This window comes from Herpailurus yagouaroundi, unplaced genomic scaffold, assembly GCF_014898765.1.
Source record: "Herpailurus yagouaroundi ecotype Mexico unplaced genomic scaffold, PumYag 200, whole genome shotgun sequence".
Classification (NCBI taxonomy): Eukaryota; Metazoa; Chordata; class Mammalia; order Carnivora; family Felidae; genus Herpailurus; species Herpailurus yagouaroundi.
This window is the reverse complement of record NW_024412431.1, coordinates 1,890,819-1,910,305: the sequence shown is the minus strand read 5'-3', so window position 1 is coordinate 1,910,305 and position 19,487 is coordinate 1,890,819. Positions and strand designations below refer to the sequence as shown.

General features: G+C 42.7%; 1 protein-coding gene across 1 annotated transcript; it reads right to left on the bottom strand.

Annotated features, from left to right (window-relative positions):
• Positions 1-4,931: 4,931 nt before the first annotated feature.
• On the bottom strand, positions 4,932-5,873 carry LOC121013942 (olfactory receptor 7G3-like). Its single transcript, XM_040449821.1, has one exon. It carries the CDS (start codon positions 5,868-5,870, stop codon positions 4,932-4,934), a length of 939 nt encoding a protein of 312 aa, XP_040305755.1. The 5' UTR covers positions 5,871-5,873.
• Between the last annotated feature and the right edge of the window lie 13,614 nt (positions 5,874-19,487).

The window sequence follows — 19,487 nt, the reverse complement described above, 5'->3', positions numbered from 1 at the left end:
TCTTTTTTTAAATTAATTTATTTATTTTTCCAGAGAGAGAGAGAGTGTGTGGAAGGGGCAGAGAGAGGGAGACAGAGAATCTCCAAACAGGCTGTCAGAAAAGAGCCCCATGCAGGACTCGAACTCACCCACCGTGAGATCACGGCTCGCTTACCCGAGCCACTCAGGCACCCTGAGAGATATTTCTTAAATAGGAGGCAAAGGAAAGAAAGATTTGGTAAACTGGAACACATTAAAATTAAGAACTGATTAAAAAGAATTAAGAACTGCTCATCAAAAGACATCACCGATAGTTAAAAAAAAACAACCCATGAAGTGGACGAAAAACATATATCTACAAAAGAATTCATATTCAGGCTATATAAAGAACTTTTACAAATTAACAAGAAAAAGGCAACTCGACTTAACAATAGACAAAAAAAAAAAATCTGGACACATCACAAAACAGGATGTCCAAATGGCCAATGAACATAGGAAAAGGTTCTTGACTTTGTTAGGGAAATACTAATTAGATTACCACGATGAGATACCACTAACTCGCTCAACAGAATGGCTATAAGAAGACTGAAAATATTAAGTGTTAGTGATGCTAGAGAAGAAGTAGAACTCATGTTGCTGCAGGGAGGGCAATTCGGCATATTCACACTGGAAAACTGGTGGAATCTACTACAGCTGCACATAAGCATATCCTGTAACCCAGAAGTTCCACTCCTCAGCAAAAGACAAGTGCAGAAATATTCACGCAGCATTGCTATTAGTAACCCCAAATTGGAACCTATACAAGAGCCGATTCGCAGTAGAACGAATAAATAAACTATAACCATATTCACCAACCGAGAATGAACAAACTGCCACCATATGTAACATTCTAGATGAATATCACAAACATGATGAGTTAAGTAAGAAAGCCAGACACCTTACGCCTGGGTGGCTCAGTCTGTTGAATGTCCCTCTGACTCTTGATTTCAGCTCAGGTCATAATCTTGTGGTTCATGGGATCAAGCCCCGTGTCAGACTCTGCCAACGGTGTGGAGACTGCTTGAGATTCTCTCTCTCTCCCACTGTCTCTGCCCTTCCTTGCGTGTACTCCTTCTCTCAAAATAAATAAATAAACTTAAAAAAGAAAAAAAAGAAAGCCAGACACAAATGAGGACATAATGTACTCCACTGATACACAAAGTTCAAAACAGGCAAAGTAATCTGTACTGTTAGACATCAGAGGGTCATTACCCAGGGGGCAGGGAGACATTGATTGCCAGGGAAACAGAGGGCTTCCTGGATACTGGTTGAGTTCTATTTCTTGATCTGAATGGATACTGACAACATGAGTGTGACTAGTTTGTGAAAACTCATCCGGTTATATGTATATTGTGATTCACTCAATGTATATTATTGTTCACTTTATAACCTAACTCAACCTCAGTCCCTAGCCTCTATGGTTTCTTCACATCAGAAAGTGGCAAATCTTGGGGGGCCTGGGTGTCTCAGTTGGTTAAACATCTGACTTTGGCTCAGATCATGATCTCGCGGTCTGTGAGTTTGAGCCCTGTGTTGGGCTCTGTGCTGACAGCTCAGAGCCTGAAGCCTGTTTCAGATTCTGGGTCTCCCTCTCTCTCTGACCCTCCCCCATTCATGCTCTGTATCTCTCTGTCTCAAAAATAAATAAACATCAGAAAAAAAAGTGGCAACTCTTAACAAACAATTCAAGTCAAAAAACTTTTGAGTCCTTCTTGACTCCTTTCCTTCTCTTACACCCCATACCTCAGCAAATATCAATGGTGTACTTAAAGTATATATCCAGAACCAGCCCAGTTCTCACCATCTACACTGCTATCCTTTTGGTCCACACCTCTTTCAACTCTACCAAACTGTTGTAATGTCTTCTGTCTGGTCTCCCTGCCTCTACCCTTATCCACATTGAACCCAGCCACCAGAGCAATCCTTTCGAAGCCTAAATTGGAACATATTAGTCCTCTGCTTAAGTCTCTCTGATGGCTTCTTACTGATGTTGGGTATTTTCTATTTGCTACTCTAACCCATACTCTACCCTGGCCTGTTGCCCAGGAAGGTTGATCTATTTAGACTGCATCAAGAGATTTCTTTGCCCTCTGGCTTCCTATTGGGTTGGGCCAATGGGAAGCACTAGCAAGTTATCAGAGGAAAGAAGAGTGAGGTTTGGGTATGTATGCCCCATCTCCCCTCCTGTAGGTCACTAAGGGCTGGCTGCACACCTCTGATCTCTACTCCTGTAATGCAGCCTTCTCTTCATACACTACTCCTTTGATTTCCCTAAACCCCACCCATACCTTTGTAAATATTGCCTTCTTGAGTTCTATTCAAGTTATTCGAAATTCAGTGTGTCATCTGAATGAACAAAGGGTACCAAAATGACCTCAAGAAAGAGGCTCTCATATAGGACTCTGAGGTTGGGTTGGTTACATATTTGAGGAGCTCATTGATGACCTCTTTGTGAGGGGGAACGAGGCATGGATGACACACTGCAGAGAGTGATATCACGATTACTCAAATTATCATTCATGGCAGCATTAGATGAAGCACAGTTGCAAGTTTTGGGAAATGAAGTGGTATGGCACCCACTTCATTTGCTGTGGCAATACTCATGAAATTTGTGGAGTCTCCTGCTTTTTAAGACATTTCCAGAGAGAGACACAGGTGAAGGGAGAAATAAAAAGCTGTAGATACACAGTGGAGACCATGCATAGAAAGTTAGATATCTTGGGGTGAAAATGGGAATTTGCTGGGTGTGTGTCTGGTCTTGTCCTAGATAAACAGTGGGGTCACCAGTAAGTCTTACCTTAGTCACAATGGGGAAAGGAGGGTGTTTGCAGTAAGTAGTTTCTGGAACTCAAAAGGGTAGAAGGTGGGGGGATTACTAGTCCTGGTTTTGTGGCAACACAGGTAAAGTTGAATATTTCATTCTCCTTTACACGTTGATGTTGGTATTTAACCACAGATATAAATGACTAGTTTATTCTAAGACATCTTACCTGTCTTCAATTATTTTTTTCTTTTTCTTTTTACTTTTTCTTTTTCTTTCTCTTTCTCTTTTTTCTTTTTCTTTCTTTTTCTTTTTCTTTTCTTTTCCTCTTTCTTTCTTTCTTTCTTTTTTTTTTTTTTTTTGAGCAGTGGTTCTCAATGAAGGACTGGATGTCATAGCAGTTTGGGTTGGGTGCTACTGGCATCTAGTGGTGGAACCAAGCTAAACATCCACCAATGGGCGGGACACTCCCACAACACAGGTACATCGGGCTCCAAACCTGGTTAGTGCTCAGGCGAAGAGCAGGGGGTTGAGTACAAAGATTGCTACCTGTCTCTGCTTTGAGAACCAGGGCTTCACACACTGGGCAACCATGTCTGAAAACCTAAACTTCTTCTGAGATGCAGAAATCAAATGGGCTCTGAGGATTTTGAAGTGCATCTTGATTTCCCCTTGGAGTTACTGATCATTATTCATTTGTTAACTTGTATTCAAAACAGCAGCTCAAACCTGTAGGATTTTTATATGGTGTTTGTCAAATTTTAGTTATAAAAATTCAGAAGAAAGGGCTTCAGATTTTAGCTGAGATCCAGAAAAGGGCAGGAAGCAAAATTTTCTGTAATAGGCCATACAGTTAATATTGTAGGCTTTGTCGGTCTAAAGAAAATCTCACCTCCCCCTGTGCATTCTCCTTTAACCTCACACAACACTCAAAACTACTTCGGATACTTCTGGCCTCTAAGTCTGTGTGTGTGTGTGTGTGTGTGTGTGTGTGTTTCCCCCAGACTAAATGATTCTCACATTTTCTAGCTACCAGCTTGGTGTCCTGTAATTCAAGTTAGTTCTGACACTATCTATCTGGAGTTAGTGTCAGATCCCACAGGTTAAGGGTTCAGTCTCGCAAACCGCCCCATCCCACTTCAGATACCAATTGCAGTCCAGATTGTCACCTATGCTTCCGGCTGACCCGCTATAAGTCAGAGGTTCCGTTAGTCCCTTCCTCTGGTTCAATGAATTTGCTAGAGCAGCTCACAGAATTCAGAAAAACAGGTTACTTATTAGATTACTGCTTTTTAACAAAGAATATTAAAGGATGGTAACGAACACCTAGATGAAAAGATACCTAGGGCAGCATCTAGAAGTGTCCTGAACACAGGAGCTGGTGTCCTTGTGGAGTTTGGGGTGTTTCGCCCTCCTGGAACTTTTGATGTGTTCTTATTCACCAACTCAGAACCCTGTCTTTTTTTTTAAATCATGGTTTCATTACATAGGTTTGATTGCTTGAATCATTGGTCATTGGTGATTGGGTCAGCCTCCAACACCTGGAGGTTGGGGTTTGGGGCTGAAATTTCCTTCTAATCACTGCTCTGTCTTACTGGCAACCTGCCCGGAAGCTATGAAGGAGCCACTTAGCCAAGAGTCATCTCATTAGCATACCAAGGACACTCTTATCACTTAGGAGATTCCAAGGAGTTCTGTGCCAGGAACCAGAGACAAAGACCAAATATTTTTCCATAGAGACAAAAGTTAGCCTTCTATTTATACAGATATTCTCCCCCAGCACTCTCAGAGAGCACACAGAACAGAGCCCAGAAAGTACTTCTCCTTAAAAAGATTGTTCCCTCCACAGAGCTAGCTTGGTACAGAAATTTAGCTTCAAGCCTAAGATAGCATTGAGTTAATAATCAGGTATGTAATATTAATTACTCTTCTCATTTTATAGGTGAATTGAACTCAGAGTTTAGTTAATAAATGACAGGTGCTAAAACACAGGACAGTAGACCTTAATATAAAGCTATTTGACTTGACTTGAGAGCCAGGATTAACCACTTGGCTAGAATTGAATTAGGGAGGAGTCGGGATTTCTAGCACACCCAGTACTTCATTTCCTCTCACTCATTCTAGAAGCCTACACACAAGTCAGATGACAGAATCATGAAAACGAAGACATTCCAGAGATGAGTTTCCTCAAGGCTCCCTTGATGTCCCTGTTCCTCAGGCTGTAGATAAAGGGGTTCATCATGGGAGTGACTACCGTGTACATCACTGAAGCCACTGCCCTCTTCCTGGGAGAGAGAGAAGATGCAGAACTAAGGTAGACTCCAACACAAGTCCCATAGAATAAGCAAACAACAGACAGGTGAGACCCACAGGTGGAAAAAGCTTTGAACTTTCCACCAGTTGATGGGATTCTCAAGATGGAGGAGACAATTCGGGTGTAAGAGAAAATTATCCCTGAGAGAGGACCAACACCCAACAGGCTAGTCACTAAATACACCAGGACGTTATTAATAAGGGTATCAGAACAGGCAAGTTCAAGGATTTGAGCAAGCTCACAGAAGAAATGGGGGATTTTCAAGTCTGTGCAGAAGGACAGGTGCACCAGCATCAGACTGTGGAGCAGGGCATTCATAATGCTAATGAACAAGGAGAGAAGAAACAGCAGGCCACAGAGGCGAGGGTTCATGATGACCCTGTAATACAGAGGGTGGCAGATGGCCACATAGCGGTCATAAGCCATCGTAGTTAGGAGTAAATTGTCCATACATATAAAAACCATGAAAAAGTATACTTGAATGAGACAGCCTCCATAAGTGATAGATTTGCTCTGTGTTTGGATGTTCACCAGCATTTTGGGGACTATAGTGGAGGTGAAGGAGATGTCGACAAAGGACAGGTTGGAGAGGAAGAAGTACATGGGGGTGTGGAGGTGGGAGTCAGAGCTGACGGCCAGGATAATGAGCAGGTTCCCGAGCACGCTGACCAGGTACATGGACAGGAACAGCCCAAACAGGAGGGGCTGCAGTTCTGGATCCTCCGAGAGACCCAGGAGCAGGAATTCTGATACTTCTGTCTGGTTTTCTGATTCCATGTTGTTGAGGTGCCTGCTGAGTTAGAGACAGGAGTTAGTTATGATGAAACAGACACACAGATGTCACTTGCTTGAGAGACATCTTTTACTTATGCTTTAAATTCTAGTAATATTTAAACAATTCTTCCCATCAGGTTCGTCTACGCCTTTTTTCCTTCACCAAGTAAATATTGAGTGACTTCTATGTATCATCCATTTTTCTAATGCTAACATTAAAAATGAAGGGGCGCCTGGGTGGCTCAGTCAGTTAAATGTCTGACTTCCACTCAGGTCATGATCTCATGCGCCTGAGTTCAAGCCCCAGGCTCTAGGCTGACAGCTCAGAGTCTGGAGACTGCTTCAGATTCTGTCTCTGTGTCTCTCTGCCCCTCCCCAACTCACACTCTGTCTCTCTCTCTGTCTCTGTCTCTGTCTCTGTCTCTGTCTCTGTCTCAAATATAAATAACATTTAAAAGAATTTTTTTTTTTAAGTAAAATCTAGGATTAGATTCTGTAGTTTCTTCAAACAGTATCAGACCTGGTTAGATGACTTTATTTTCTCAGAAAATCTTAACTGTGTAGTCAACCCTATACTGCTTGACTCTGTTCATAATTGGAAATCTCAGGTAATCCTGGAAATTATAATCTGACATTCTCTATTGCCTTTGTGTGAGAAGAATACTATTAACCCATTCCTTTAAATGTTCTATATTTTACAATCACATCAAGTCATTCTTTAAAAATTGTTTTAAGTTTATTTATTTTGAGAGAGAGAGAAAAGGGGAGGGTCAGAGACAGAGTGAGAGAGAGAGAATCCCAAGCAGGCTCCAAACTGCCAACGCAGAGCCTGACATGGGGCTTGAAGCCACAAACTGTGAGATCGTGACCTGAGCTGAAATCAAGAGTCAGATGCTTAACCAACCAAGCCACCCAGGTGCCCCAATGTCAAATCATTGTATTGGGACCTATCTTTTTCGAAGGAATTTCTTTTGCTGGACTTGTGACTTGTCATTTGTCATCAGCCTACAATGGATGAGAGACATTATAAGAAAAGGTTGAATGAGTCTTATTGTGTCTGCTTAAGAAATGTCATACCCATAGGGGAAATTCCTATCTGTTCTTTAAAACAAGAATACCTGGGGCACCTGGGTGGCTCAGTTGGTTGAGCATCCAACTTTGGCTCAGGTTATGATCTCGCGGTCCATGAGTTCGAGCCCCACGTCGGGCTCTGTGCTGACAGCTTGGAGCCTGGAGCCTGTTTTGGATTCTGTGTCTCCCTCTCTCTCTGCCCCTCCCCCGCTCATACTCTATCTGTCTGTCTGTCTCTCTCTCACAAATAAATAAAACATTAAAAAAATTTTTTTTAAAACAAGAATACCTAATGCTTTTTATGAACAACTGGTTATTTTCTCTCATAATCACATTCCTTCCCTTCCTTTCCCTTCCCTTTCCTTCCCTTTCCCTCTGGCTTCTAGAAAGCTTAGAGCTGGGTATATGGGCCATGTCTAGAAACTCAGAGTTATTTTTATAGCATATTTTTTTTTAAGGTTTTATTTTTTAAGTAATCTCTAAACCCAGTGTGGGGCTCAAACTCACAGCCCCAAGATCAAGAGTTACATGCTCCACCAAGTGAGCCAGCCAAGTGCCCCTGTAGCATATTTCTTTTGACTAATTTTTTCTTGGTAGCCACCTTCTAGGATATGTCCAAATGGCAGTGGTTTTGTAATGATCCCCCACCTTCCAAGTACCCTTGAATGCATTTGATTTTGTGCATCTTTACAGAGCAGTCTTCCCATAGGTGCCAGCAAAGGGCCAGCACATCCTTGTGGGATACTTCAATGGCTCTCTACCCATTAAACACCCTAGTCCTCAGTGGCATTCAAGTTCCTCCATGATCTGGCCCCTGTAATAATTACATATGGAATGATGTAGTCTCAGCAATTGCCACCTCATAAAATAACATTCCTGGGGCGCCTGGGTGGCTCAGTCGGTTAAGCGTCCGACTTCAGCCAGGTCACGATCTCGCGGTCCGTGAGTTCGAGCCCCGTGTCGGGCTCTGAGCTGATGGCTCAGAGCCTGGAGCCTGTTTCCGATTCTGTGTCTCCCTCTCTCTCTGCCCCTCCCCTGTTCATGCTCTGTCTCTCTCTGTCCCAAAAATAAATAAACGTTGAAAAAAAAATTAAAAAAAAAAATAACATTCCAGGGGAGCCTGGGTGACTCAGTCGGTTAAGTGTCTGACTTGATTTTGGCTCAGGTCATGATCTCACCGTTCATGGGATGAAGCCCTGCATCAGGCTCAGCACTGACAGTGTGAAGCCTGCTTGGAATTCTCTCTCCTTCTTTCTCTGCCCCTCCCCTGAATTCTTGAGTCCTCTCTATCTGAAGGAAAAAAAAAAAAAAAGAGTGAATAATTCTAGGAGCTGGTATGCAAATACATTATTGATAAAAATGTATCATTTTCTGCTTTAATCAAAACCAAACCATCTCAGGATGTGAATTTGGAAGGATACATATTCATAATGGAAGTGGAGGGAGGGTGGAATGCATGGAGTCTTGAGAGAACAAAGGAGGTGACTGAGCATTTTTTCCTCTGCCCTCACACTGGCCTAAGTGGGGGGACAGAATTGTTGAACCAGCCAATGCTAACATCAAGGCCACTTGACAGAATTGCAATCCACAGGATGGTTAATGGAGCAAGGGTAGGAGGACATTAGTCTAGTCATGAAAGGGAGAAGTAGAGCAAAGGTCAAGGGACATTTATGTCCTTCAAATGAATAGAATGCTCTCTGCAGTAAACAAGATAGAAGGGGCACCTGGGTGGCTCAGTCAGTTGAGCATCCAACTTCAACTCAGGTCATGATCTCATGGTTTGTGAGTTTGAGCCCCGTGTGGGGCTCTCTGCTGTCAGCACTGACCCTGCTTCACATCCTCTGTTCCCCCCTTTCTCTGCCCCTCCCTCTCTCTCTCTCCCTCTCAAAAATAAATACACTTTAAAAAGAAAAGAAAAGGTCTCAGTGCTACAGACATACTCTAGAAATATTGGCTGTACTTACTGCTGTTATTATTTTTATTAATAACAGTATAGTTGTTGTACTAGCCTTTATACTTGATCTTAGCCAAAAGACCAAGAAACAGTGTGGTAGTCTTTATGAAAGAGAAAATATTCAGCTTGGTTTAGGTGTTCCCTTTCCCTTGATTTCCTGATACACAGGCTGTTAGCTTTTTCAGTAGTCACTATTGCAGAAATATGAATGGAGGTTATACATTTGGAATTTTTTCTTAAATGTTTTAATTAAAAAAAATTTTTTTATTGTTTATTATTTCTGAGAGGGAGAGAGAGAGACTGAGAGCAAGCAGGGAAGAGGCAGAGAGAGAGGAAGACACAGACTCAGAAGCAGGCTCCAGGCTCTGAGCTGTCAGCACAGAGCCTGACGTGGGGCTCGAACTCACAGACCGCGAGATCATGACCTGAATTTCTGGAAATGGATGGTGGATCCCCACCACACCGCCTGACAGTGTGGATGTACTTAGTACTACCAAACTGGACACTGGAAAATGGTTAAAATGGTACATTTTATGTTATGCATATTCCATTATTATTTAAAAATTAATTAATAAATAAAAAATGTTGAAGAAACTTGCTGATTTGCTTTTTTTATGCTCCTGTCCTTCATGGTGGTTTGAGAAATCAATTGCCCCTCATTTTTCACACTTCATGGGTGCTTCTTAGGGAACAGAACTCAAGAAGCAGACAGATGAAATAAGTGAAGGGGAGTAAGAAGTACAAACATCCAGTTATAAAAGAAATAAATTATAAGGATGAAAAGTACAGCAAAGGGAACATAGTCAATAATATTGTAATAACTTTGTATGGTGAAAGATGGTAACTACACTTGTCATGGTGAGCATTTTTTATTATTATTTTTTTGTTTTTTAATGTTTATTTTTGAGAGAGAGACAGAGTATGAGTGGGGGAGGAGCAGAGAGAGAGGGAGACACAGAATTCGAAGCAGGCTCGAGGCTCTGAGCTGTCAGCACAGAGCCCGACATGGGGCTCGAACCCACAAGCTGTGAGATCATGACCTGAGCTGAAGTCGGATGCTTAACCAACTGAGACACCCTGGCGTCCCCACGGTGAGCATTTTTTAATGTATATAATTGGCAAATCACTTTGTCGTACACCTGAAACCAATATAATATTGTATGTCAACAACTGTATGTTTCATCTTTAAAAAAACCCCACAGATGTCTGTGTTCTACCCAAGAATTTCCCGTTGAGTAGGTCCAGTATTTGCATTTCTAATATGTCCCCAGGTGATGCTGATATAGCTGTGTGGAGGGGACCACACTTTGAAAACCATTGTTGAAGTTTCTAAAGTATGGTGTAGAATGAGCCCAGCTGGATTCAAATCCTGTATAAAGCCAATGAAGGAAATCCATGAACACGCTTGAGCTTTTGTTTGTTATCTGGGTAATGGAAATGAGAATGTAATATCTACATTCCAGGAATGCATATGAAAAGGAAAAATAAAGCGCACAGCAGAGTGTGTACTCACTGTTCATATTATTGATATCAGCATCACCGGAATTTGAGAAGATCCTGACACGATTCTTCCTTTTGAGTGGCATGTGTTGGAGGGTGTAGGGGGAAAGGACAGGAAGAATGAGGAAGTGGGAAGGAGAGAGAGAATATCCATAGAGCAACATCGGTGACTTGTAAGGAAGACCAACTTGAAAATTCTACTAGGACCCTTGGTTACATTTAGGGGCAAGTTGACTGGGGAGACTGGTCTCCTTTCCTTAAATCTCAGTGCCTCCTTCAAAGGATTGGATTTAGCATTAACAATGTGACCCTAGAGCAGACAGTTTCCCTTCTATCATACCTGGGAAATAAAGTGGTGCATTGGAGCAGCCTGGAATCCTTAGAGAACTTTAGAAAGTTTCAATTCCTTTAAGTAGGGCATCAGTCGCTGCAAACTTTGGGTGAGGAAAAGGTGTCCACAGAGTCAGCGGCAATTGTGAATCCAGTGCCAGGGGACTTGGGAATATGCCAAGTAGTTAATAAAAATCCGGAGTTCCTTTAGACAACTATTCTCAATCTTGACCGTGGATCAGACTCAACTGAAGGGTTTCTTAAAACACTGGTTGCTGGATGCCACCCCAGAGTTTCAGCATGTCTAAGTGAGGACTGAGAAAGTGCATTTTAGGGACACCTAGGTTCAGTTAGTTGAACGTCCCAATTTCAGCTCAGGTCACGATCTCGCTGTTCATGAGTTCGATCCCTGTATCAGGCTCAGGGCTATCAGCATGGAGTCCACTTCGGATCCTCTTTTCCTCTCTCTGCCCTTCCCCTGCTCATGCTCTCAATCTCAAAAATAAATAAACATTAAAAAAAAAAGCGCTTTTAAAAAAGAGTGTATTTCAAAGAACTCTCCAGGTGATGCTACTTCAGGTAAAAATGGCTGCATCATTTTCAGGTCCCAAGGCAAAATGAAAATGGGGGACCCTTAGCTCATAAATTTCAGAAGGTGACAGCAAAGCATTAAAGCAAGAGTGGGGTTCTCTGTGACTGCCCAGGTTGTACACACATGAACCCAGCTCTGGCTGCTGGGCTGGAGACAACATTTTGAGAACCACTACTCTAGACTTCCTACTTAATTAACCTAGGACTAACTCTACATGGGAATAATAATAATAATAATAATAATAGTAAATTGTCCCTTTTCTCCAGAACTTACAAGCGATTTCTGTATCTCCAGGATGACCCCACAGAAGACCACAGGTGTTGATGAAAGATGTGGATGTGGAAGACAAATTGACTTTTGAGAATTTCAAGGAGACAGTTATGTGTAGAGTTTCTGGACAAGACACATTTTCTAAGAAGTGACACGGTGTCTTCCTTCCTGGTCTGGTAGGTGTGAGATTGTGTGGATAGGGGAGAGGCAGTCTATTTACAGTTTTTTCTGCCCCTAGAGGTTTTGTCTCCAAAGATCATTAGCCGATCTTCATTCCAATCCAATTCCTACTTGCCTCGAAGGGAGGAAACTACTGGCTTGCTAATTACCTGGCTGGGACAAAAGGCATTTGTCCTTTCCCTCTCCTGCCTCTTCTGTCCCAGAGTTCAAGCTCACAGTCCAGGTCTGATGAAGATGCCCACAGCAGACACCGTCACCATTCACCACGTACCACTCGCTTTTCAGGAGGCAGTTTGCCAAAACTCAGCCATTTCTGATTGTCTTCATGGTTGTTGCCAATCAACTCTTTTTTTTTTTAATTTTTAAAATATTTTTTTTATTTTTGAGGGGGGGAGGGGCAGAGAGAGAGGGAAACACAGAATCTGAAGCAGGCTCCAGTCTGAGCTGTCGGCACAGAGCCCGACGCGAGGCTTGAACCCACAAACCGTGAGATCATGACCTGAGCCGAAGTTGGTCGCTTAACTGACTGAGCCACCCAGATGCCCCACCAGGTGCCCCAATTAAGCAATTATTAATTGGCATAAGTTTAACTCATCACAATCCTTTTTTTTTTTTTAAGTTTATTTCTTTATTTTGAGAGAGAGAGAGAGTGGGGGAAAGGCAGAGAGAGAGGAAGAGAGAATCCTAAGTAGGCTCTGCATGATCAGTGCAAAGGGCTTGAGCTTCTGAACTGTTGAATTCATGCCCTGTGCTGAAACCAAGAGTCGGAGGCTTAACCAACTGAGCCACCCAGGCGCCCTGGTAAAAATTTTTTTAAGGGGCACTTCAAAGTTAGTAAGGAAAGATTTTCTTAAGGGAGACTCTTGCAACGGGAAGATCTGCAAAGAATATGCAGAACAGGGGAGGGGTGGGTGAACAAAGCTTTCTTATGCAGAGGCCGGTGGCTTGGGAAAGGGACAGGGTGTGTCTTGAAACTCAGCAGACTGCGTTAAATACGTTAAATATGGCACTAACAGGAAAGACGAGGCTGGAATGTTCAGGCATTGTCGGGGAAGGGTGGGGAATCTGGGCCTGACTTGGAGCAAACAAGTTATAGGGGGGAAGTTCTCATAAAATTTAAGGTCCAGCCCTCTCAGTCGATTTATCCTAAATTATGTCAAGCTCAGAGTTTGATCAGTTTCAGCAAGGTCTCAGCTGGAACCTTAGCTCCTCAAAGGGTGCCTGTGTTGTCTCAACTACAGGTCAATTAAAAAAAAAAAAAAAGGCTGCAATCGCTAGTTAGGCAGGAAAAAAAAAAGTTCCTGTGCTCACCAGCATCAATCACTCACTATCCCTTTACGATTTACTTCTCTTGTCCTCTGTGCAGCTTTCTTACTTGATTTTTCTGTATAATTATTAGTTGTTTCTTCCACATTCCTGACATTTAGAATAGTGTATGGTATACAGTAGGCACTCAATAAATATTTATTCAGTGAATGAGCGCTTGATAAAATACCCTGCAAAGAGGTGCAACGACTTAGACTCTCACAGGTAGCGAATCACTCTATTGAAATTTCTGAGTCATTGTATCTTTCTGGATATTTAGGAAGTACCAAGTAAGCAGGAATTAGGTTAATCAGGGCGTATTCTTTGTTTTATCAATAAAGGCACCAATAAAGTGCCCTGTGAAAGTGTAGTCAAGGAGAATAGGGCGTGTCTTTTAATCCTTTAGCCCTTTCAGTCGCATTACCAGATAAAAGTCAGTGATCTTGGGAGTTTCTTCAGCCAGAAAGCACGCCGTAGCCTAGAAGTACGTGAACATCAGCCTGGCTCAAGCCCTTACCTTGATGACCTATGGATTTCTGTGTCTTGGTGAGTAATGGAACTTGCGGCAGGGGTACCCCACTACCTTTCACTTTGTAAGGGAATTTTTAATTTGCAGAACGTTTGCTCTTGACTGAGGGCATCAGGGTGAACTTTGAGGTTGGGGTATCTTGTGAGATGGAATTTTCCAATTATTTATGTTGGGTAGGTCTTATCCACAGGATATCAGGATGGGCAGTATATTACCTTTTAATCATGAGTTCTATTATCAAGGTCAGCTTTGTCCTTTTCAAGGGACCTCAACTAAAATTACAATTCCCAATGCTTGAAAATCAAGAGATTGTAAAAAAAATAACGTAACTTCACTAAGATGTTATCTGAAATCAGAACTGAATTGACTACATGAGATGAGTTTTGCCCAGTGTTAATGAAATAAAATTTATTTCCCAGATAAAACATAACAGGAAAATTAGGTATTAGCTTTGGTTTTAAATGGAAGGGATTTGGTTATAAAAAGAGTACTCTTACAGAATTTGAAGCTGTTTACCTAGATAGAATTCATCTTATTTCAAAAACTCAATATATCTTTTCTTGTTGCATATATTTTAGCATTTTTTATCTTTTAGTATGTTCACACTAAAAAGTTACTGGAGTGAGTTTTTGTTGCCCATGAGTGGTCCACAAACAGTTATTACTTGCCTACACTGACCTTGTTAATACTGATAGCTCAGTCCCACAGATTTAATGACAAAAAAAAAATTACTAAGTGTCAGGTCCCCTGGAGTTTATAGTCCAGCTATTAAGTGTGATAAATGAGGGTTGATTGTGAATTATTGTAAATGAAAGGCTTTCAGGGGAGGACTTGCTTGAAGGGTTCTTCTTGGAAAGAAAAGACCTTAAAGCCGCCATCTTAGAAATGACTACAGGACAGCTAGGGAGCGGGCTGGGGCCCTCGTGGGGCGGGAATGGGAAAAGCATTGTAGCAAGACAGCTTGTGCAAAATCCCTGGAGCAGCTAGGAGCCTGGAGTGCTCAGGGAACTGAGCAAGACAGGACAGGGCTGAAAACAAAGCAAGAGAGGAGGAAGGTGAGCTAGATATGGAACCTTGAAAGCAAGATAGGGATTTAATTCTAAGGGTGGTAGGAAGCCATTGTGAGTAGGGGTGGCCCATGATTAGATGATCTTTTTTTTATGTTTTTCTTCAAATTTTTTTCATTTAAATTGTAGTTAGTTAACATAGTGTAATACTAGTTTCAGGAGTAGAATTGAGTGATTCATCACTTCCACAGATTTGTGTTTAGAAGAGCTAGCTCTTGGAGGAAGTGAGGATGGAGGGCAGGAAGAACAAGCTTGAGGGGATGGAGATGGGATTAAGGATTAGTCCTAAGCATTTAGGAATGAATGACAGCGATCTAGATGCTTGGTTTCAAAGTAGAATGAGGGATGGGGACAGATGGTGGAATGGATTCTTTGGAGACTCATTTCTTTACCCAGGATTCTGGGCACTTGATGTGGCTAGTGATGTGCCAGTGACTAGGTATAGTGTTTAAATAAGAAAAGGCCATTCTTGTATTTTTGAACATTAGAGCCTGGTGGAAGAGAAGAATGTAAGTAAGCAAAGAACTAAATATGTAATTATCAATTGTGAAGAAGGCTACTCTTAGTAGAATAGCAGCTCTTAGTAAGAGGAGACTAGCTTTACATGGGGGGCTCACAAAGGTGATTCTGAAAAAATGACATTAAAGAGACCGAAAAACAACAGAAAAGAATTATACATGCAGTTGGGGAGATTTTTCTCTAGAGAAAGCACCATTATATGATTGATAGGATTTGGGGGTTGAGAGGGGAGGGGGAGGGGGTGTGGTTTGGATTAGTGTGGGTTTTGGCTAATTTCCCCTATCCAGAGTAGTTTTAGTTTCAAGGGATTTGTTGCTGTCTTTGGGGGTGGGGGAGAGAGTGTGACTATTTTTTATTTTAGTTTAGTTTTGTTTTACATTAAAAAAAATTTTTTTTTTCAACGTTTATTTATTTTTGGGACAGAGAGAGACAGAGCATGAACGGGGGAGGGGCAGAGAGAGAGGGAGACACAGAATCGGAAGCAGGCTCCAGGCTCTGAGCCATCAGCCCAGAGCCCGACGCGGGGCTCGAACTCACGGACCGCGAGATCGTGACCTGGCTGAAGTCGGACGCTTAACCGACTGCGCCACCCAGGCGCCCCTGTTTTACATTTTTTAAAAATGTTTATTTCCAAAGGAGAGAGAGAGAGAGTGTGAGTGGAGGAGGGGCAGAGAGAGACACACAGAATCCAAAGCAGGCTCCAGGCTCTGAGCCATCAGCACACAGCCTGATGCAGGGCTCAAACCCACAAACCGAGAGATCATAACCTGAGACGAAGTCCAACGCCCAACCGACTGACCACCCGAGCGCCCCAGAGTGTGCCTATATTTTAAATTTTCAACTGCTGTTGTGGGCTGAGGGAGAGGAATGGAGGGTGCTGTTAGGTTTTAATTGATTCCAGCCCATGGGAGACCAGAAGTGCTCGTCAAATGGTTTATCTTGTTTCGGTTAACTACAGCTGTGGGATGGGGGAAGGATGTGATGCCAATAATCCTTTCTGCCTACTCTGAGTAGCCAGGGAACTCATGCCTTACTGAGAGTGCAAATGTTTGAAATAAAACTTTTTTTTTTTAAGTTTATTTATTTGAGAGAGAGAGAGAGAGAGAGAGAACACAAGTGGGGGAGGGGCAGAGAGGGAGGGAGAAAGAGAATTCCAAGCAGGCACCACATGGTCAGTGAGGAGCCCAGTGTGGGGCTTGAACTCACAAACCTCGAGATCATGACCTGAGCCAAAATCAAGAGTCGGATGCTTAACTGACTGAGTCACCCAGGCGCCCCAAAACAGCTTTCTGAAACAGATAGTAAGTTCAGTTTTTACGTTTCATCAGAGGAGTCTATGAAAATTTTAGATGACAGTAGTTGAGAAGCAGCAGGATATGGGGTCTTAAGCATAAATTTGAGATCCCAAACTGGACATTTGCATGTTATCAACTTAGAGATGGAACTTAAGTTCAAGGGGATGGATGGGCAGATACAGAAGGCACAGAACAAAGCAAGAAACAGAGGCCAGGACTGATCCTGAAGGACAGGCAGCAGTGGGAGAAGAGGCTGACAGAGAGTAGCCAGGGCAGTAAGATGGCCACTGGGAGGTTGTGGTCACAAAAGCCCAGGGAAGAAAATAACTTACAGAGGAGAGCAGTGATAGAGTTTTTCCAACGGACCAACTTAGTCAAAAACAGAAATCCATTCACTGGATTAGTTCTCGTTAATTCTCTTCAATCCTTGGCCATCTTGGCAGAATAGTGTCAGTGGACTGGTGGTGGTGAAGGTGGTGGCGGGAACCAGGTTGGAGCATATTAAGGGAGGTGAGGGGAGAGTATGAGGGCAGATTACCCTTCCAAGAAGTTTGCTGGTGAAGAAGAGTGAGCGGTAACCAGAGGGCTAAGTGGGACATGAGGCATAAATTTGTTTCAAGATGGGAGTTAATTATGTTTAAATATTAAAGGTAGAAGTACCCTGAAACAGAAGTTGACGGCGTTACCCAAAACTGGGTTCACCTTGTGGTGGGTATTGAGTCAAAGGACACAAGTAAGCCAAAGAATAGGAAAAGGAAGGGTTTTCTTACAACGAATAAAGGAGAACATGGGCCATTTCCCAAAGCAGTGTCTCCTCCAACAACAAAACTGGAAGTTTAAGCTAAGGGCACATACACATTCATGAAGGGGCCTGTGCAGTGGGGAATTGTGCATGGAATTGGGGCGAAAGTCACCTGAAGGTGATAGAGTCCATGTCTTAGTTGACGGAATTCACAAGGCCGGCGAAGGTCAACATCATCAGTTCTTAGGCTCCAGTTTGTTGTCTGAGTGATCAAAGGAGTTTAAATCCTGCAAAGATAACTCAAGAATGTGGTTTGGGCAAGTAGTGCTGGTCAGGCATAGATCGCAAGGTGGCCTGGGGCCTAAAATGGCTTCTTATGTCAAAAAAGCTATGTCTCACTTTTTCCTGGGGACCCCTAACTCTTTCTGCTTACAGAGGTGTTGGAAAAGAAGAACCAAGGGATAATCAATAGAGTAAGCTTTCTGAGAGAAGATATGAAGGGGTAAGACCAATGATTCTTAATGAGGGCAATCTTGCACCCTCGAGTACATTTGGCAATATCTGGAGACAAGTTTAATTTTGCAACTGGAGGGGATACTACTGACATGTACTGGGTAGAGTCTAGAGATGCTGCTAAGCATATGGGCGCCCCCATAACAAAGTATCCAGTCCCAAATGCCAGTAGTGCCAAGGATGAGAAACCCTGGCATAGAAAGGTAAGAGATATTGGCTTTTGGTAAGAAGGAAGAGAGGTGCCTGGCTGGCTCAGTCAGAAGAGCATGCGACTCTTGATCTCAGGATTATGAGTTTGAGCTCCATGTTGGATGTAGAGATTACTTAAAAATAAAATGTTCATTTATTTACTTATTATTATTTTTTAATGTTTATTTATTTTTGAGACAGAGAGAGACAGAGCATAAGCAAGGAAGGGGCAGAGAGAGAGACCCAGAATGTGAAGCAGGCTCCAGGCTCTGAGCTGTCAGCTCAGAGCCCGACGTGAGGCTCGAACTCACGAACTGTGAGACCATGACCTGAGCCAAAGTCGGCTGCTTAACCGACTGAGCCACCCAGATGCCCCTAAAATGTTTTTGTTTTAATAAATTTTTTTTAACGTTTATCCATTTTTGAGACAGAGACAGAGCATGAATGGGGGAGGGTCAGAGAGAGAGAGACACAGAATCTGAAACAGGCTCCAGGCTCTGAGCTGTCAGCACAGAGCCCCATGCGGGGCTCGAACTCACGGACCGCGAGATCATGACCTGAGCCGAAGTCGGCCGCTTAACCGACTGAGTCACCCAGGCGCCCCATAATGTTTTTTTTTTAGTGTTTATTTTTGGGAGAGAGAGGCAGAGCACAAGAGGAGGAGTGGCAGAGAGAGAAAGAGACACAGAATCGAAAGCAGGTTCCAGCCACTGAGCTCTCAGCCTAGAGCTCCATGTGGGACTCGAACTCACAAACCATGAGATCACGACCTGAGCTAAAGTGGGACACTAAACTGACTGAGCCACCCCGGTGCCCCTAAAATCTTTCCTTTTTTTTTTTTTTAAGGAAGACATCTTGTCTGGAAAGTGAAGTCATGATGGTGTCGGACTACTTTTGAATTCGTGGCAAAGAGAGGAACGATCCTTCTCATCGTTGTCACTATTCCTCTGTGAAGTAAGATATCAGATCATTTGTTGTGGAAGAGGGAAAGTGGAGACCATGTGAAATTCAAAATCCTGGACAAATTGTGAAAAGAGTTTTGGATAACTAGAGGGTTAAATTGCCAGTGGAGCTTTTCCTTTAGTGTTGAAGGCCTGTTTAGAGTAGACAAGGCCTCAAATTTTTAGGGCTTCCCATATAACTGGTTAGGTGGGAATCATCCAGGTAGGATAGACAGATGGCTGGAATTATCCAGAGCAGAGGTTACAGCAGGACAGAGAAAGGAACTGGAGGTTTTGGGAAATATATTATTGAAATGATGGGCCATGGTGTTTTATATGTAGTGTCAAGGAAATGGGGGTTATAAATAGCAACGTAATTGGAGGATGGACAGCTTGGATGCCTCTCTGAGGTAAAAGAGCAGGTGCAATACAGATTAAAAAGTGAACAGGGTAGAAATATAGCTACTATGTTCAGAGAGTTCAGGGATGCCCGACTTTTTGCTCTGGAGAGGTTAAGAGTCTTAGTGACGATAAATTCAAGGTTTGTAACTGATATGCCGAAGCCATGGATGTTTGCTAGTTTATGCCCAAGAACATAGAATCCTCTTGAATCAAGGCCGAGA